General features: G+C 42.9%; 1 protein-coding gene across 3 annotated transcripts in view; it reads left to right on the top strand.

Annotated features, from left to right (window-relative positions):
* The window catches only part of KITLG (KIT ligand), an 81,657-nt gene that overhangs the window by 53,277 nt on the left and 7,105 nt on the right, over positions 1–21,275 (top strand). For 2 of the 3 annotated variants that reach the window (XM_033161801.1, XM_033161800.1), the window contains 4 exons: positions 5,983–6,045; positions 11,260–11,439; positions 13,574–13,736; positions 14,777–14,866. In XM_033161801.1, the coding sequence (XP_033017692.1) occupies positions 5,983–6,045; positions 11,260–11,439; positions 13,574–13,736; positions 14,777–14,866 (496 nt within the window). The remainder of the gene's footprint in view (positions 1–5,982; positions 6,046–11,259; positions 11,440–13,573; positions 13,737–14,776; positions 14,867–21,275) is intronic. The other variant, XM_033161802.1, reaches the window with a different exon arrangement.

Genomic DNA, 21,275 nt, shown 5'->3' on the forward strand with positions numbered 1-21,275 from the left:
TTTTGCTGTATTACGCTGTTTGACAGCAGAAAGGCCTCCCAAGAGAGGTGGTGAACTCTCCTTCCTTGGAGGATTCTAAGCAGAGGTTGGATGGCCCTTTGTCATGGATGCTTCAGCTAAGATTCCTGCATTGCAGGGGGTTGGATTAGTTGACCTTCATGGTCCATTCCAACTCTACAGTTCTATGATTCTCTAAGCCCCTATTGACTACGGTCCTACACGCATTAGCTGCATCTCAGCTGGACTACCTTAATGGATATATGTGCCACTGCCCGTGAAAACTACTCTGAAGTATTGGTTGGTACAGAATTCTGCTGCTAAAATCTTGACTTGGACAAGAAGCAGAGATCATGTGGCCCCTTCATTGTCTCAGCTTCAGAGGGAGCTATTTTCAGCACAAGGGGTGAGTTCTCTTCTGGAAAACCTTCCAGGGGCCGCATGCCACTGATGGGAAGTGCCAGAGGCAAAAATTGACAGAGCAATGAAGGCTGATTAGATCTTTGTAGTTTCTACAAACACTCTCACACACCCCTCTCTCCTCCATTCAAGGATGCATTATCAGAGCTAGAGGGCATATTGCAGCTAGGCAAAAACAGCTGAGGAGGGTTTGAAGTAGTGCTGGGGAGAGTCCCATAAAAGAGGCTTGTGGGAGCACATTTGGCCCCCAGGCTTGGGGTGCCCCACCCCTGGCTTAAGAGCATCTGTGGGTGCTTCCCTTGCATGTTCCATTGCCTTTGAGGAGACATGCTGGCAACACGGGAGTGTTTTGTGGTGTGTGTGTTGTGGTCAGACCTCATATGTGGAACTCCCTGCTTCAAGAGGTTAAATCATCTTCCTCATTTGTGTTTACTAGCAGTGGAAAACTTTGCTTTTTAAACAAGCTTTTGATTCTGTTGCTGCTGTATCGATTAGTTGGTGCTGCTCTTTTGATGCTGTTTCTAAGTTTGTGTGTCAATGATTGGATTACTGTGATGGTTTTCTGTGCTCCTGTAACACATTAAGTTGCCATTCTTTATGATGCCATCAAGAAGAGGTGGCCATCAATTTGCTCATCTCTGGCATCTTTTTAAACCTTTGGAATTATTCTTCAAACGCCCCTCCTTTGTGACCTTCCTTTTCACTGCCTGAAGCCAATTCTGCCACCTGAAAGGAACTCACCCCAGGTCTTTCTCCTTTTGCTCCTCCTGTCCTCTCTTGAACCATCCCACCTTCTCTTATTATCCTACAACTGTGCCTTTTCAACTCTTCTCGTTGTTTGTTTTTAATTTGCACCCTGAAAACTCTGCCTGTGAGTAACAACAAATTAAATTTTACAACTTGCATTAAGTGAATTATAAAAGCACACTTGAAGCTTTTGGGAAAGCTTCCAAGGGAAAAGGGTCCCACGGTTGTAGATTGTGATAGTGATCATAGGTAAAGGTAAAGGGACCCCTGACCATTAGGTCCAGTTGTGTCTGGCTCTGGGGTTGCGGCGCTCATCTCACGTTACTGGCCGAAGGAGCCAGTGTACAGCTTCCGGGTCATGTGGCCAACATGACAAAGCCGCTTCTGGTGAACCAGAGCAGCGCACGGAAACACCATTTACCTTCTCGCCTGAGCGGTACCTATTTATCTACTTGCACTTTGACGTGCTTTCGAACTGCTAGGTGGGCAGGAGCTGGGACCGAGCAACGGGAGCTCACCCCGTGCCGGGGATTCGAACTGCCGACTTTCTAATTGGCAAGCCCTAGGCTCTGTGGTTTAACCCACAGTACCACCTGCGTCCCCTGATAGTGATCATAAAGCTCAATAAAACTCTTCTGGTCTAGGTATCACCTGGATGTGTGTTAGGATTGTTGCACATGCAGAACATGCACTCTGTGTGTTAGCAGAGCAGGTCTGCAGATCATTTTCTGCTTATGCAAGGAAGGGATGCAAAGTGAGTGGTCATTCAGTGCTTCCAGAGTAGTTGTGAACATACTAATGAAAGAGGAGATTCCTCTCCGTATCAGAAGTACTATATGTTGCAGTAATCATGGGACCTATTTCCCCAAAGGCATCTGCAACCAGAGGTTCCCCTTTTATATATCAAAAGGTGCCACCCTTGGAGTGAATGATAGGAGGGATACTACTGTCCTCCAGCATTTGCCACCTGAGGCATCCACCTCACTTGTAGTAGGGCTGGCCAAGCTCAACTTATATCAAAAAGAAACACTTTACAGTTTCATAGTCTACTCACACTGGAAACATCATATCTAAACTATTAACATTAGGCAAACAAAACAAATAAAGCCTTGTCTAAGTATATAATACATGTGTTTGTCATTTAGTATATGTAACTGCTTATAGCAATCATTGCAGCCTTTTAACCTGAGTTCCAAGAGCAAAACGTTCAATGTTGCTTCCCAAAACAAACTTACGGATCAGATATTCATTCTTGATCCTGCCCTGCAGCAATGTGCTGCAGTAGCTGAACACATAAACATTTATTGTACTGATAATTCGGTAATGGTAATCCTACTTCATCTTTCTGCAGCTTTTCCCAAATCCTCGTAGTAGAAACCAGCTGGAGAAAATGGCTCAGGGCACATCACATAATGGAGGAAAAGGACACAGAAGCACTACAGAGCTGAGATGCTGGGTAGTAAACAGTCCTCAAAATAATTGGAATAGGCCCACACTCGATATGGTCTGTTGAAGGGTGGTGAGGAAGGCTGGTGGGGAGCATGACTGGTGAGAACCCCAAGCACCAAATACAGAGGCTTGGAGGTCCACATTCTGCCTCTGGGCTTTGAGGTACCCCCACCCCACCACCATCGCTCAGCCCAGACACTGAGGTCCTCCTCCGAGGGTCTTCTGCAGGTTCCCTCACTGCAAGAAGTGAAGTTACAGGGAGCCAGGCAGAGGGCCTTCTCAGTAGTGGCACCCTCCCTGTGGAACACCCTCCTTTCAGATGTCAAGGAGATAAAGAACTACACAACTTTTAGAATACATCTGAAGGAAGCCCTATATCGGGAAGTTTTTAATGTTTGATGTTTTATTATGTTTTTATATATGCTGTGAGATGCCCAGAGTGGCTAGGGAAACCCAGCCAGATGGGCGGGGAATAATCATAATCATAATTGTAGGGATGGCTCGCAGGGTTAGGGCACCCTGTCCCCCGCAGCATAAGACATGCAAATGGGTTAAGGAAGTGGGTACACAGGCCTGTGTTATCTTTTGGCCGAAGGGTGTGCAACTTGTCTAGCCTCCATGCCCACTCTTTGACCTTTTGTCTCCTCAGCAGCGTTCCGTTTGCAAAGTGCTCCTTTGCAAAGGTATTTCCCCCTGCAATGGAAACACGACGTGGTGGAGCAAGTTGCGGAGATAACTAGGCAACACACAGGGGGCTCAGGATCAGATAAGTGTAAAGGGCAAAGCCCTGAATGTATCTTGCTGGTTTTGCATTTCTTGCTAATAAAAAGAGGCTCTGCGTAGCTCAAAGTTAGCTTGCTCCTGCACAGCTCACTTGCATCCCAACTCCCGTGTTGTTTCCTTATTTCTACAAATCATCGTGTTGTCTCCTTATTTCTACAAATCATCATCATCATCATCATCATCATCATCATCATCATCCACTATTTCATGTTCCTTTTGAGAAGACTTGTAGTCCAGTATTATCATCACGGCATAGTGGGTTTTCCTAGGGAAATGCAGGGGTGGGGAATCTGTGAAGCTGACTGTAGCAGCATTGCAGTTAATGAAGGGCTGAAGGGGGGGGTTGGGGCAATTGAGAGCTGCAGTAGTAGAAAAGCATTATCTGGGTGCCCGGCCCAACCACAGATGCAAGCAGGTCTACTCATTGAGAAATGATGGAGAGGTAGACCTAGAGTACAAGTTTCCTAGTGACCAGCTCTACCCAGGCCTCACCATTGCTCAGTCATCAACTCTACCAGAAATGGCAGGCCTGTTTCCTGATTCTAGTTACGTATGTTTGTTTGGAGTACTATAAATACAGCTTGGCATGCAAACAGAGAAGCAGGCAGGTGAAGGGGATTGTTCTACTGAGCTAATGACAGAAAAAATGATGTTCATTCTGTGTTAAGAGCCTGATTAATTAGATATCTAGGCTGAGAAAACTTTCAGCCTAGAAAAACCCTGGAGAGCTAGAGCCAGTTTGAATGGATAGGCTTCCCCAACCTGGTGACTCTTGTTGGACTACCACTCTCACCAGCTGGAGGTTTTGTTCATCTAAAAGGGCACCAGGTTGGAGAAGGCTGGACTAAGGCAGCTTCCTTAGGGTGTTCCTGGCTGTCTTTCCCTAAGTCACAGTAGTAGTAGATTATTTTCCCTCCTTCTTGGGTATCTGACAGTGTCTCTGTTGCCGCAGAAGTGGCACCCAAAGACACCTGAAGCATTATTTTGCAGAAGAATTTGTGCCACAACAAGCCAAAGTGGCTCATCTGCTCCATGTGATGTGGCCTGCCAAGGACATGACACACCTCAATTTTCCAGTTCCCATGCAGGAAGCAGGTGCTTTACAGAGCACCTTGCAAGTAGCTGTGTCCATCATTCTGTGTGAGGAGTCACAAGTAGTGCTGGAGTTGGATGCTTACTAGATTACTGAACCAGGAACAGCCCATTGCAAATGGGTTAAGGAAGTGGGTACACAGGCCTGTGTTATCTTTTTGCCGAAGGGTGTGCAACTATCTCCCTGACTGAGGCCTTGAAAGGTCTTACTGAATTTCACAGGCAGACAAGATTTATGTAAATTTCCCAACTGTTGGCTCTGGACCTTTAAATTGTAAGGGTCTATCCAAGCGCTTTCTGTGACATCAGAGGAGGCATGCTACCTTCAAAGAAGATTAGCTAACAGTGTTAAGAGAGGCAGGACAGGCAAATACTGGTACTTTGGAAATCAAGGAAAGTAATGCAAGGCTGAAAGGGTTGGAGGATTCTGAGGAGGATCATTCTGAGTATGAGCTTTGCTGAGATACTATCCACGTGATCACTTTTGACTTGCTGTGACTTGGACATAGATGAGACTGCAATATTACAACTATATATGATATACAATTCTATAAATAATTTGCAATTAAGGAAAGTTTTCTGAGTCAGACACCATGCATACGGTATATATTATCCACTGTCATGCACAAGTTGTCTCATGCTGAGTTGTTTTCTGTTTGGAAGTACCGTAATGCTCTTACTCCTTGAATCTGTAGTCTTGACCACTTACGTATGTTTTTTTGTTTTGTTTTTAACTGTGCGTGAAAAGTGCTTGACAGGCCCTGATGCCGGTAAAGTAGATTGTATACATAATGCATGCCAATTCTTGTAGTGCTTGTTGATCTGGAACAAATTTAATCTTGCAGTGACCTTTCTTAAAGGAATATACAGTTGCTGACATTGCTAAGTATCAAGTCCCTTCCTGCATACTGAATATGGAAAACAATGTATTCTTTTTTCGATTGAAGTGTGGCTATTGCTGGACCCCAAATTATCTGCTATCAGGATGGTGAGAAATACAGGGTGGGATTCGACTAGTAGGTGCCTGCACAAGGACTTCCGCTAACGCAATGGGGCTTTCCCTCCTCTTCTGCCCCCATCTACCCAAACTGGCTTAGGGGAATCAGGAGAACCTTAAGAACAGAGTATGGGGGAATCATTCCATCTGGCAAGCTGAAAATCTTCTCCAACAATGACCTTTCCCAATAACCTACTGTTCCAGTTCAGAATTCAGATGTAACAGAAAATAAGCACAAGCCATGATGAGTCTTGGATTCATGCACTACCTTTGTATAGGATTTCATTGGACGCCAATTCCCATCAGCCCCAGTCAACATGGCCAGTGGCCAGGGATGGTGGAAGTTTTAGTCCAGCAGCATCTGAAGAGCTATGCATTTCCCACCCCTGCTTTAGCAGAACATTTAATGATATTTTTCTATATAGCACGTAATTAACTTTAAGCTTTATTTTATATAGAACCATTAAATAACCTTTAATGTCCTTTATTGTCTGTAGGTTGGAAATCTTCCAAATGATTATATGATAACCCTTAAATATGTCCGGAAGATGGACAGTCTGGTATGTACAACCGCTTGAATTATATTCTTTGTAAAACAACCATGGGAGTCCTTGATGATTCTTGCTTTCTGCTCTTATGAGATGAGAACTTCAGGTTTTGTTAAAGCTCTTACCAAACAGAGGTATTTCAAAAGCTATTTACTTCAAAAGATACTGATGAGTACTAAGACTCAGTCATTTCTATGGGCGAGTTAAGCTTAAACCAGGAGTGGCTAAACTTCAGCCCAGCGCATCCCATGACCCCCACAAATTTGGGCAGACCTAAGAAGGGTAAGTATATGCAATGCTCTGCCCAACCCAACACACTCATTGGGACAGAAATTACCTCCTCACCCATTATCAGATCAGTCATTTAATGCATGGAGGTGAGCTTTAATCACACTTCCTCAAATGATCTGCCCAAATCCACTGATGAGGTGGCCTATGTTCCCATGTGTGTATTCTACGTGGGGCTACCTTTGAAGGTGACTTGGGAATTGCAACTAATCCAAAATGCGGCAGCTAGACTGGTGACTGGGAGTGGCCACTGAGACCATATAACACCAGTCCTGAGAGACCTACATTGGCTCCCAGTGCATTTCCAAGCACAATTAGAAGTGTTAGCGGTGACCTTTAAAGCACTAAATGGCCTTAGCCCAGTATACCTGAAGGAGCATCTTCACCCCCATTGTTCTGCCCGGACACTGAGGTCCACCACCGAGGGCCTTCTGGTGGTTCCCTCACTGAGAGAAGTGAGGTTACAGGGAACCAGGCAGAGGGCCTTCTCTGTGGTTGCGCCCACCCTGTGGAACGCCCTCCCACCAGATGTCAAGGAAATAAGCTACTATCTGAAGGCAGCCCTGTTTGGGGAAGTTTTTAATGTTTGAAGTTTTATTCTGTTTTTAATGTTCTGTTGGAAGCTGCCCAGAGTGGCTGGGGAAACCCAGTCAGATGGACAGGGTATTATTATTATTAATAATATGAGAGAGTTTATGCAAGAGTGTGGGGTGGCGATGCCCCTTTTTGGCCACACCCAGAAAGGGATGCTCTGCCTCGAGACTGGACCACAGGTGAATGCCCGGGGGGGGGGGCAACAGTTAACAACCCCTGGATTAAACCTTTCCCCTTACCATTAACCACACTATATTTCTACTTGAGAGTGCCCCATATTTTTGTTTAGTGATAACATGCAATAAATGTTCATTAGTGTGCAAGGCAGAGAATATAGATTTTTGGTTTGAATCATTGATTTATATTTTCGATCCTATTGTACAGTGACTTTGGCAGGAAAAGGGATAAGCCTATGTATAATTATCATTTCCACAGTGGAAATCCACATAAGACATTGCCAGAGATAAAGGAGGTGAACAGCTTCTTTAGTTGTGATAATTATTATGATTATCTCTTTAATGAATGCACAGGGTAATCAAAAGTATATTTTATTTCCCTGACATATATGCCATTCTTTGTTGTTTTCTTGCATAATTCTGCCGGTCCTAAACGCTCCTTATTCCAATGTAATATTCATGCTGTTTTGGAAATATCTGGATGGTATTCAGAATCTAAAAAAAAATAAGTGTTGTGTCCAATGTTAATCCTACTCAGAGTAGAAACTTTGGACATGGTTAATGGCCATTGTTAAATTTTATTTATTGAGTTCAGTGGTTCTACTCATGAGCATAATTTAGTTGAATAGAACTTGAAATGGCTGCAAATTTTGTTAGCCTTGGTAAGAGCTCTTAAGTGCTGTATTGTTTGGTTGTGTGAGGAATATTAAAACAGGGACACTTCCCCTCGGAATAACATTGTTTTGAGTGGCAAAAAACTAATTTATGAGATTGGTTAATTTTGCATTAGTAGGTATATTCTAAACTACATTTAGAACATAACAATTAATCCTACAACTGGTATTATTATCAACCCAGTTGTGTTAATAAAAATGTCACGGGTTAAATTCTTTTTCCAGAAAGAGACTCCCTCCTTTTTAGGTGGTGTTGGAAGATGTTTTCAGATGGGGGAACATAGCTCCTTTCTTCTGCTAATACACTCCCTGTCCCCAACAAATAAATAAAAAAATATTATTATTGTAATAACAGTAATAGCTAAGAATAGAAAGTGTCAAATTGATAGAGATTGCCCAACCAGTAGAGGGAAAAGGTGGAAAAGACAGCAAGCTGCCAGAACAAGTATCCAGATATATTAAGTGATAAAATAGGGAGGGGAGGAGGCTGGATATAGAACTGGGAGTGGGACAAGAAGAAGAGGAGATGGGTTATTGGTGGGAATCCTTACTGCTTGGACTGCTGTGTGAGCCTCTCAACATTGCTGCCTGCTTGGTGTACATGCTTTGCATGGAAAGATCTCCTCCAGGTTGATCTGCAAAAGAATCCCAACTGAGACCATCAAAATTGCTGCCAGTCTGTGAAGGCAATGCTGAGCTAGGCTGGACCAAGGCTCTGACTTGGTATAATGCAGCGTGCTATGTTTCTTTGATCTTCCTGCTGTGCTTGTGTGTTCCCAAGGCACCCAGCTGGCCAGCATAAGAAATGATGGTCCTTTGGTCTAATACAGCACGGCTGTTCTGAGTTTCTTTTGCCTGAGGCCCTTAGTTCTTTCCACTATTCCCCCCCCCCAAATAACCACAGTTCCCCCCAAAATGCGGAACTGTGGTTATCAATATATCCACATCAGTGGAACAGCTTTTTGTTTTCATACTCGGGGTGCAGTTTTCACACAATAATGTTCAGTACCTTAAATTAAAAACACATGGACACTGAAACATCTGGAGCATTCTGGACTGTTCTTGACAATCGTTAGGATGTGTCTAATACCAGAAGTGGTCGTTCATAAATTCCATTGGTGTGTTTTCATGCTGCCTCATCTACACAGTGTACAGCTCTGCTTTGATGAATAGGAAAGCCAAAACTGCAGATCGTCAGTATTATAACAGTAAAGGTAAAGGGACCCCTGACCATTAGGTCCAGTTGTGTTCGACTCTGAGGTTGCGGCGCTCATCTCGCATTACTGGCCGAGGAAGCCAGTGTACAGCTTCTGGGTCATGTGGCCAGCATGATTAAGCCGCTTCTGGTGAACCAGAGCAGCGCATGGAAATGCCGTTTACCTTCCTGCTGGAGCGATACCTATTTATCTACTTGCACTTTGATGTGCTTTCGAACTGCTAGGTGGGCAGGAGCTGGGACCGAGCAACGGAAGCTCACCCTATCACAGGGATTCAAACCGCCGACCTTCTGATCAGTTCTTATAAAACCATAGAATTGTAGAATTGAAAGGGATCTCGTGGATCATCTCGTCCAACCCCCTGCAATGCAGGAATCTCAACTAAAGCATCAATGGCAAATGGCCATCCAGTCTCTGCTTAAAAACCTCCAATGAAGTCTGCTCCACTGTCAAACAGCTCTTACAGCCAGAAAGTTCTTACTGGTGTTTAGTAGAAATCTCCTGTCTTGTAACTTGAAACTATTGGTTTGTGTCCTACCCTTTCTCTATCTTTCATGTGATAGCCCTTAAATCAATATGTGAGGAAGGGCAAGGTGGAACAAGCACAATTAGAGCACTTTCAGTCAACTGAAGAAATATATTAGTTTTTGGCACTTGGTGCAACAAAAAAAAAAATTATATTCCAAGCCAAAATGTGTCAGCAACACAAATCTATAAAACGCATCCAGTGCCAACATTTAATTTTTTTTTTTTAATGCATTGCAAATTACTTTCAGCCAAGCATCTAATTCTGTGGCCAAAAAGCAAATGTACAAACTGCAAAGAATAGTGTGGGTGGGTACTGCTCAGTTAAAGGCCAAATGAAGTCTGTTCGCTGGCAGGAAGAGTAAGTAAAGCGGTTTTAGTGTGTGTGTGTGTGTGTGTGTGTGTGTGTGTGTATTCTTGCATGTGAAAATGGAAGCATGCACGAGGAAGAAGCTTCTTCTGCGAGTGTTGAAAAAGATAAGATGGATAGCTCAGTTAGTTAGAGCATGGTGCTGATAACTCCAAGGTTGCAGGTTTGATCCCCATGTGGGACAGCTTCATTGCAAGGGGTTGGACTAAATGATCCTCAGGGTCCCTTCCAACTCTACTATTCTATGATTTAAATTTTACTATTAAGTTCAGTTCTCCATAAACCTGATGTTCTTTACTGAAAGTTAGTGTTTGTAGGAGCAGCAGAATTAATAGATCTGAGTTACTCTCTTATCTCTGAAATATGCTACCAAGCTGTATAGTGAATTTTATGGTTCTCCTTTACCCCCCCCCATATCTTCCTAGTTTGTTGCCAACAACTGCTTTTATTGTGGACCACCCAGAAAGAGGGTAGTGAAATTAGCAGCTCATTAAATAAATGCAATAGACTGATAAACTTCAGGTCAAAATTGTACTTCGTCCTCATGAAATTTGTAAATGGGGCCCTTTGCTTCTTCAATTGGCTCTTTCTTTTTCTCAAATGAACACACCATGAGTTTCATCATTTTGGTCAGTTTCCAAGAGTTAGCAAGTGATTCTATAGTATTGGTTTGTTTGCTTTTGACTTCTCTGTTTGCTCTCAGTTAAGATTTTTGCAGTAGCTAGAATCCAGTGACATCGGGAGGGCCATAGGTTCTCCATACCTGCCCTGTGCAGCTCCACCGAATCGTTGCGTTAAAGATCTCAAATTGTGTTTTAGTTGTGAGCGTTAGTAAACCATGTTTGACATTGAGATAGACAAATTCAAGGCATAAATTGTGGGAAGGTGGGGGGTTGCATAATGCATTTTACAGCAAAAGTGTCTTGTGGAACCTAATGTGAAGATACACTTTTTTTAAAAAAAGTATAGAATAATTAGAAGAATAAAAGGCATAATAATAAATCTGCAAGTCATTGTGTAAAGAAGAACAAGATTGTGTGTTAGATTCCCGCATACTACAGTATGAAAGAAGTTAAACGCTAGCAGTGATTTTTTTGACAGCTTTGAAGCTGGTAGACACAGGGATAAAGTGGAACTGGCAACATCTACTGACAGTCATGGCTGACCTAGTTATGTTAAGAAGGACTGTCAGGAATTCCAAAAAAGACTCAAGAAAACAGCAGGTAATCTAATGGCAGCTGAATTTTCAATTTGACAAAGTGCAAGCTTATACCTATTGGAAAGGACACGTTAATCTACTTTTACACACTTTAAATTACTTAAACAGTTGTGTGTGGAGTGTAATCTCTCTCTCTCTCTTTTCTTTTTATCACCCCTGACAGCCTAATCATTGTTGGTTGTATCTGATGGTTCCTGAATTGTCAGCGAGTCTGAATAATCTTCTGCACAGATTTAAAGACTTTTCAGATATGTCAGATGTCTTAAGTAATTACTCAATCATCAATAATCTCACAAGGATCATCAATGATCTAATGGCATGCCTGTCTACTAATAAAAATAAGGTAATAATCTAAGATTAATCTTCCCTCTTGATTGCAAAATAATACCATTGTGTGTAGAGAGCAGACCAGAACAGAATAGACCGGTTTGTATGTAGCAGGAAGGATCCTGGCCACTCTTCAGCAACTGCTTCAATCTCTACCTCCTGCACAGCCAGGCAAAAGACTTCTGCAATGCTTCATTTTGCCTTCAGAAAATACCAGCTCTTCATGTACAAATCAGAGACATTTAATTTAAAGTTGTTAAATAAACAAGTCAGTTTGCAGTTCGGTTGTTTTAAAATTTGTTTTAAACCATGATCTGTAGTTCACAGGTAACAACAACAAACCATGATTTTCTAAAAGTGAAACTAAATGCTGCAGAGGTCCTTTTTCCAATCATAGTAGAATGAGGGGGGGGGGGGGAGGGATGGAAAACAGAAGCCCAAGACTTTGCTTGTGCACTAAATCTTTATGGAGTGTTACACGGAATTTATCTTGTCTCTAGGATTGTTTCACTTTGTACTAGTTTCTTGCTATTATCTTTAAGCCCCTCAGTCTGCCTGCAACTAGATTTCCTATCCACTTTTTATCGTTTATTTCAATGTGATTCTGTACATGCCTACTCTGAAGTAAGCCCAATTGAGCTCAATAGCACTTATTCCCAAGTAAGCATTTTTTTGGATTGCATCCTTAATATTTGACTGGGGATGCAGTACTACTTTTTATATGGACTCCTTGTCTGGGAGACACTTAGGCTAGGCTCCACACACCTAAGGGAGCTCTGGACATCTACAGAACTATTTTTAAAATCTAAGTGAGTTTCTGAAGCAGTTTTGTACATGCCACCTGCATAGCTTGTGTGTGGGGGGGTGTGTGCGTGCGCACGTGCACGCCTGTTTCCAAAAGCAAAGTCACTGCATATTTGTGCCATTGGGGATGGCTAAAACAGATTTAGAAATTCTGTTCAAGGACTGTTTCACCCAAAATTTAAGTGATAGCAATCTTACAAATGATACAGGCATAGAACATTATACTGTAGAAGTAATTATGCCCTCACATAGATCTCCCATGATGTTGAAGGCGTAAAACCTGCCCTTGTTTCAGCCACATGGATTCATGTGCCTTTATTACTTTGTGATTAAACTACTGTGGCACATTCTATGTGGAGTTGCTCTGGAAAACAACCTGTAAACCACAGTTGGTGCAAAATGTCACCTCCACGATTTTGACGGGGGCCAAGTGGTGAGTTCATTCACCCCTTTTATTTTATCAGTTGCACCAGCTGTCATATGATTTAGGGGTGCAATTCAAGACACTAGGTATTCCCTTTAAAGACCTAAACATCTTGGGATCAAGTTATATCAGTGTCAGTCGCTGCCCACGTGAATCTGCCTTCATACCCTCTTATGCATGTCAAGACCTTGGAGTCAGCTAGATGGGTAAAGAAAAAGCGATTTATATGTGTTGTATGTGCGATATAACATTGTGCCACCAGATGGTGATGTGGACTCCCATTTTTCTCTACCTGTTTTCCTTGTTTAAATGTACAACACTTTAAACTGAAATGCTTCTTTGATGAGTCTAGATTCAGCCCCTTCTGTGTTATGATTGGTGGCTGAAGGGCCTTTCGGTGGCAGCACACTGCATGTGGAACTCCCTGCCCCATGAATTTAATATTACTGTCTTAACTTGTGTTCTGCTGGTTAAAATGAGGGGGGAAGCAGGGTATAAATCTTAATATTAAAAAATAAACAAACACATGGGACTGATCAGGAAAGTATTGCGCAATCTGGTCCAAGGTATCCCCATGTTTACAATACACAAAGTAACCATGTTTTGGTAGTTAACTGAAATATCATGTCAAAGAAGTGTGGTGTAACTGAAAACCATATTGCTTGGAGCCAGTTTTGCCATTAACTGCTAAAGTTTTGCAGCGAGAAAGAAATCAATTGCAATCCAGGGAGCAGAGCTTTTGCATCAAGGAAAATGTGTCCAACTGAATTTGGCCTTTATAATTTACAGTTTTGACCTCCCAGTCTGTACCACCTGTTAAACACATTTCCATCTATTCATGATCCGTACAATTTCACACTGTGATAGCTCAGTTTATCTGTGCTTCCTTTACAAATGGGTTTTGTTATTTTTCTCCCCTTAGAACTTTAGAAAATATAATGACCATCTTTATGAAGAAGGTAAATTCTTTCCAGAAGAGTTCTTTAAGCACTTTAATAGCACTATTGATGTCTACAAAAGCATTGCAAAAGCACCAGAACAGAGCGACTGTGTTCTGCTTTCAGCAACAGAGCCCTCCCCAAATGGTAAGACTTCGTTTTTATATGGACGTGTCCTCAAATGCCACAAAATCTGATCATCTATGGTCCCTGGGAAGCTATCTCAGGGGCCGGAGGAAATATCTAATCTCCCACTCTGACACTGAAGAGATTTCTCAGATTTTGGAGAAGGAGATCCAGTATCAAATTTCCCTGTTCTGCCACCATGGAAACATCTGATGCCCTGGCCCAACTGCTTTCTGAGCTCCAAGGTCCATAGGGACAGTTCATGGCCATATTGTAGAGGACTGCGAAGCATTTTGGTTCCATTGTATCCCAAACCACCTATTACTTTTCTTTCCATCCCATCAATCTAGGTTGTCGCTGGGAGTTGCAAAATTGACAGAGGGGGATTCTAAATTCACTTTAGTGTCCTCTAAACTCACTTTCACCCTGCAGGAATGAGCTCAGTAGGGCTTTGGTTGGACAGCTAAACTACCTGTGGATTGCCCCGCATGCCAACTTCAGGACTGCACTGTTAGCAACACTGTGCTAATTCTGTATGATATGGCACATATAGTTATATATAGCTGCAGCTGACTATATATGGGCATAGATCTTTCTAGTAGTGTCAATCAGCTGCTTAGCTTGGGGCAAAGCTGAATGTGACAATCATTTGATGTTAATGGAAGGTTTCTTCCCTATGTGAATGGGGTGAAAGGTGTTGGGGAAAGTTGGATTGGGACTGCAGAGAGGACAAAGGGTTGAATCCCCCTGTTGTTCCCCACCTCCCACCAATATACTGGGGCTGATCCATATCAGTAGGCCTTCTGGTGAGTATCTCTTAAAATGGTTGCAAGCACTATTGCAGATTCTGGGGTTATTATGAGGGAGCTCGAGCTGAAGTACAGCTGAGTAGTTTTTTAAAAAAAAACAGATTTTTTTGGGGGGTGTCACTGTTGCTATTGGTCAATATTATTTGCAAACGGTTCTATTGACTTGGTTAAATGCTATAAATGCTATAATACAGGCAAAATAACCTGCAGTTTTCCAAAATATAGACCACCAATCTACTCTGTTTGTCTTAGATGCCGGCAACAGTGTCACAGAGCCAATTTTGTTACATCCTGTTGCTGCCAGCTCTCTTAAGAATGACAGCAGTGGCGATAGCAGCGAGCGTAAGTATAAACCATTGTACCCATTTGCATTTGATTTATACAGGGCAAAACAACTGTATTGTGCAGGGAATGGGCGTGTGTTGTCAGTATCTAATGCGGCATAGTGGTTAGAGTGTTGATCTTCTTCTTCTTCTTCTTCTTCTTCTTCTTCTTCCACACTAACCCATGAAACTCACTGGGTGAACTTGGTATCGGCCTAACAGGGGTTATTGTGAGGTTAACATGGGGAGGAAGAGAAGTATGAGTTCCTTGGAGGACAGGTAGAATATCAACAAAATAAATAAACCAGCATTTGTGCTTGCAAAGGAATACAGTTTATTGCAAGCACATTGTGCAGTTATAAGTGTTAGTAAGTAGTAATAACACTTAGAATTGACATTACTTCTAAGGTGGAGGCAGCAACATAGTGAGAAAGAACACATAGGTTTTCTTTTAATTTGTTGCTATAAGGCAAGTGTGGGGAACGTTTGTCCATCCAGATATTGCCGAACTACAACTCCCATCAACCCTGACCTTTGGCAATGCTTGATGGGGCTGAGAGTTGTACTACCTCAAAAGCATCTAGAGGGACAAAGGTTCCCCACAGCTGGTGTAAGTTATATAATGGCGCTAATTAGGAGTTGCAGGATGGAGTCCATATTGCAAATGATTGGCTGGTATTATTAACACCACAACTGTGGAATCTGCTTCCCAGTCAAGTTCAAGAGACCTTGGCCATGCTCATACCATACATTTAAAGCACATGACTTTCCCCTGAGAATTCTGGGACTTGTAGTTTACCCCTCACAGAGCTATGATTCCCAACACATAAACTACAGTTCCTAGGACTCTTTGGAGGAAGCCTTGAGCTTTAAATGTATGGTATGTTTGTGAGCTACCTCTCTCTTACATTACTGGAAGGTTTCAGGAGTATATGATAAGTCCCATACATGGCTACACAAGGTCCTATTTCAAGCTTCCAGGAACCTAGTTAGGTGCTGGAAATATGCATTAACATCTAATATCATGATGACTCAAAATTCTGGATGTTGCCATGTGAAGTTTGTCTCAAGAGCCAGAGCATAGGTCCATAGTGGACAACCAAAGAAGGACAAGCTACTATTCTGCTTAACCATCTGACTGTGATGGTAAGCCAAGCTGATTATCCTTCAGAATCCAAGTCAGGGGTTTACCTTGTTAAAATGTGCAGCAAAAAGGCAGGTGTGTGAGGGCACTTAGAGGTTATCCGTGTGTGTGGGGGGGGGGAGATATAACTCCAGGGGTTTGTCTCCTGCAATGGGCAATTTTCCTCCTCCCTGGGGGCACCCCACCTGCATCGCTGTTCTAGGACTGTCCACTCTGCTCTATCAAGAAATTCCTCACCTTGCCCAGTAGCTTGAAGTGTGGATACAGGTGGGCATCAAGTTTCTGCACCTTCTCTTCCAGCAAGGCAACCAGCTTGCACTTGCTGCAGGTGGGGTAGTGCACATTTTCAGGCAGGAAGACAGATGTTGCAGGTCAATGCAGCAGCTCCCTTGCCATCCATGTCTCTTGGTCCCATGCACACCACGAGACTGCACTCTGGGCCTTTCCCTCAAAACACCTTCACAAACACCCCTGTTTACAAGTCCTGGCCATGAGCTCCCAGAGGGTGCAATCAGCTAAACTGGAGCTGCTGGTGGCTGCTAACTCCTCACCACAACTTGTCGTGATGGATCCATCTAGTGTAGCATGCCGTGGCAACAAGATGCCTGTGGGAAACCAGCAAGCAGGATTTGAGCAAAAGAGCATTCTCCTCACCTGTGCATCACAGCAACTTCATATTCAGAAGCACTGCTGTCTCCATCTGTGGAGGTATTGTGGCTGTTTTGCTAAATGCAAGATGGTTCTTTTAATGATTAGATTCAGAAGCAATTGGGTAAGAAGATTACAGATTTTATTCTATACAGCAAGCAAAATATACATTACCAAGCAGCACCTCGATCTGCCACTGAGAAGCCCGGAAGTAGTGGCAAGGTGTCCTCCCAGATAGTCTTGGTCACAGCTTTATGGCCAATAGACTGTGCTGAGTTTCTGCTTGGCATGCTCCATTGCTCCAAAGCCATATATTTTATAGACCTGTGTCCTATTGGCTCAACCAGAGCTACTCTACATCAAAAGACAAAAATCCCAGGCTATACATCAAAGGCTTTGCTGACCAGTGTCATCAACACACCCAAGGCCTTTTCAGAAGGGATATTGAAAGAAATAAAATACAGATAGGAGAATTAGGAAGAGACCAGAGATGGAAGGGTGGACCATATCAGATCATTATCTCCTCGAGATTACAATAATTCTTCCGCAATGATTATCCCATACAGTGACTAATAGTCATTTCTCACAGGTGCCTCAGAGAGTGAGGTGATGTGTTGTGGTGCCTTCTCCAGCAAGGTTTTTGTATGGAGAGAAAGGCAGAGAAGCTGTTTTTGGATCTTTTTTAATGCAATATGTGGAGCTACCCAGCTTCACATTCTTCATTTTGTATTTATTTGCATTATTCTCCTATTGGACTCTGTACCTGTGACTGCATTTCACGGAGAGCTCAACTCTCTGCTGAAACAAAGCACCATCCTCTGCCATTTGGCTGAACCTTGGCACACGTGTCCTTTCAGAAACCACCCTTCTGAACTCTGTGGCTCTATGTTTTCAGACTCTGATGCCCCCAATTAATCAAACACTTAAAAGCAGTACAAAAAAAAAACCCATGCCATTCAGTCAGTAAGTTCCCTAAGAATGAATAGATTTGCAATTTTAAGCAGACTGGATCGGCTCTGCATATTTGTTCCTCTGCCCAATTATTTTTAATTATATGACCAAATGTGCAGGTGTGAAAAGCATTGAAGTAACATAGATTAAAATCTTGTCTTAATTAATCTGGAGCAAATCCATGGGTGACGAAGCTGGCAGCAGGATTAGTATGTGGTTCATTGTGTCAGTTTTCCAACTCAGTTTTCCAACCTTGTCTGGCACCAGATGGGAGTTGCTGCATTCTTGAAGCTTGATGATGTTACAATAGAAATATTAAGAGCCACAGCTCTTTTGCTGACTAAAACCCAAGCTATACATGTGTTCAAGTTTGTGCCCTACCCGTGTGTGTGTGTGTGACAAAATGCAGCAGTGGAGGCTGAAGCAGAAGACTGGCATGGAGAGGGCAGAGGAGGGACTTCTTAACTGTCTCCCCTTGTGTATTTCTAGGGGAGGAGACAGGTCAGCAGTCCCTCTTTCTCCTACCTCTCTTCTCAGAACTAGTCTACTACTTCAGTTTACAGCTTCAGCAGCAGTGTTTGGGGGAAGGAAAACAACAACAGCAGCAGCAGCAGCAGCAGCAGCAGCACAACCATTAAAATGGGGTGATGAGATTGATGGAGGTGTATTTTTTTAAGGGAAAATCACAAGCAAGAAGCTAGCACTCAGGCTGCCAGAAAGCAAAAATGTAAAAGGATTACTACAAGAAAAGCCAAACAAATTCATTGCAGCCACTGACACTTAAAAAAACTGTTGGACAGAATCAGAACTGAACTTCATTTGGGGGGGGGGAATGCATCTGTAAAGCTGAGGCATATAGGGGATGACCAGATGAGCTTGAGTGCTTATTGACAGGTTTAAAATGAAAAAATATATATCATGAAATCTAGATGACTTACACCAGAGATTGCTTAACGCACTCAAAAACAAAATGCAACTTGCCATTAATCAATTAGCTTTCCAAGGACTGGATGGTAAGCAATACAATGCCAGGTTTTTGTTTTTGTTTTAAAGAATTCAAGGTAGATCAAGGAAGCAAAATGTCCATTGACTTCTGTTCCTGGTAAGAGCAGGGAAAGCATTTTTTAACCCTTGTTATATAGAATAACAAAGCTTTCTAAGGTAGTATCCCTATGGCTTCTGCAAAAGGAAGGCATGCCTCATTAGTCTTTTAGGGTACATTGAGAGTGTCAACAAGAATTTAGATGGGACCAATCCAGCTTTTAACCAAATGCTTTCACCAGAGTAAACACAGCATGGAATAAGAGGACATACCCTTTTGTGGACTGGTAACTGGTTGTGCAAGTGGAAACAGAAAGTAGGAGCAAGCAAACAATGTTCACAGTGAAGAAGACTAAGCAGTGAGGTTTCCCAAGTATTTGTATTGGGACTATTGCTATTTAATTGATTCACATATTATCCAGATTCTGGGATAAGCAGTGAGGAAGCCAGATTTGCAGATGATACCAACATATTCAGGAGAGTGGAAGCCCAAGTCCATTGCAGAGTGCTCCAAACTTAGATAAATGGGCAGCAAAATGACAAATAAAATTCTTTGTAAGAAAACATAAAATAAAGTAATACAGGATCATTGATCACTCCCTATGGAGAGTCCATGCATCCAAATAGAATCCAAAAATGCAGGAATGCCGATCCGTTATATGCATAGGGCAGCTGTAGATAGAGTAACAGGACCATAATCTTCTTCATGCTTTTCTGGGAGTAAGCTCCATTGCTTGCTCCATTGTTGCCTACCACTGACTGCAGAGGTTCACCTTGTAAAACACCCTGAACAAAAGGTCTGAAGCCAGCAGCTATAGAATTCTTTACCTTTCAACCCCATCAAAGAAAAGAAAAGAATCTTCTTCATCCTCTGACTCCCTCTATGTGAGGGGTGGCAAACCGGTGCCACTTCTTACCCCAATGTAGTTGCACTATCCATCACCCCTGGCCAATGGTCATTCTGGCTGAAGCTGATTGGAGTTTCAGTCTATCAGCATCTCAGAGGGCAGGTGGAGACAGCTTAGCCACCCCTGCTCCATGCAAATCTGCAACAGACAAGCTTGAAAGCACTTCAATCACTTGGCAGAGCAAGGAGGGAAATTACTCTGGTGTTTTGACAGATTGCACCTACTTTGAAAGATGCAAAATCTCCTATCATCACCCCCATCCTGGCTGGGTACTTAATTAAGGTTTTGCTTTTTGCTTTTTTTAAAAAAAATTCCAATTAAACATTAGTCCCATCACTGAACTAATTTGGGACCAGATCCAGGCTGAAGCAGGTTGGCCCAGCTTGATTGGAGTTACAGGGCAGATGGATATGGAATATCCTGCCTTTCCCCCCCAAGTCATCTGGAAAACCACTGTCAGTCTTCACAAACAACACTGACCTAGAAGCCCCTGGCAGGGACATGAGTCTGAAAAGGGCAGCTTCCTAAGTTCCTACTAAGTTTATTTTTATTTTTATTTTTAAGAGCTTCACCTTTTATCTACTATGGTTAGCGTGCATGGTGTAAAATAACCACCTTCCCATTGTGCAAGCATGAAGTATCTGTTCTGCTTGACTAACATTTCCTTTTAGAGTTGGCACACCTGCAGGGTCTAAGCAAAGTTCAAACAATGTTGGCTAGAGATTTGATTAGAAACAAGGTTTAGAATCCAAGACAGCTTTGTGAACTGTAAATTGTCAGTCCCTGTTTGCACTGAGGCTTGAGATGTGGTTTGAACTGGAGTGGGCAGGATTTTTGTGGTAGACTTGAAGTGGGAAAATAAAATCTCATCGGCAGAAGAAGTGGTTCCTAATGAATAGAAAGTCTACAGGAAGGAATCGGAATGGCGAGTATATCTGGCAGCACACCACACTGGCACTTCTTAGCTGCTGCTTATCCCCTCCCCTAATGGGCTTAATTTGATTTTGTTGAGAGTTGAGTTTTTAGCTGCTTGTCTGCAGGAAAAACCATCGGAACTAAAACGTGCAACAATAGTTTTTTTTCCCACCTGCACTGTGACAGGAATAGACAGGCTTGCTTTAGATCAGCGTTTCCCAAATATTTTGAGAAATCATATATTTTGGGTCTCCAGATATTTTTTGGAGTACAACTCCCATCATCCTTAACTAGCCGGACCAGTGACCAGGGATGATGGGGACTGTAGTCCAAAAACAGCTGGATACCCAAGTTTGGGAAACCCTGAATTAGAACAAGGATGGGGAACCTCTAGATGTTGCAGGCCCAGGCGTCGTGCCCCCCAGTCCCCCACCCCACAAGGAATTAAAAGGCAACTGAGACTGGTTTGAATCAAAACAGGCCACAACTTTATTGAATACAGACAAAAGAGGTTTGGCTTGGGCATGGGACAATCAAATTATTCCAGCTTGCCTTCTGAAAGTGATGGTATCGGTCAATCTGTGCAGGGGTTTCTAATACTTATATCAAATAGGGTGACCCCCACAGGCAACTCCTCTCAGATCCCTTTAACGGGATACCCCAGCATTTGGAGGGGCAGGCAAAGAGACTACAACCTCCCCTCCACCCAAGACTACGATTGCCCCAATAGGGAACTTTCATATGTCGTCGGGCTCCAACTCCCATCAGCTCCATCTAGAATAGCCAGTTGCAAGGGATTATGGGAAGTGAAGTCTGGAGGG

Source organism: Lacerta agilis, chromosome 10 (assembly GCF_009819535.1).
Source record: "Lacerta agilis isolate rLacAgi1 chromosome 10, rLacAgi1.pri, whole genome shotgun sequence".
Taxonomy (NCBI): Eukaryota; Metazoa; Chordata; class Lepidosauria; order Squamata; family Lacertidae; genus Lacerta; species Lacerta agilis.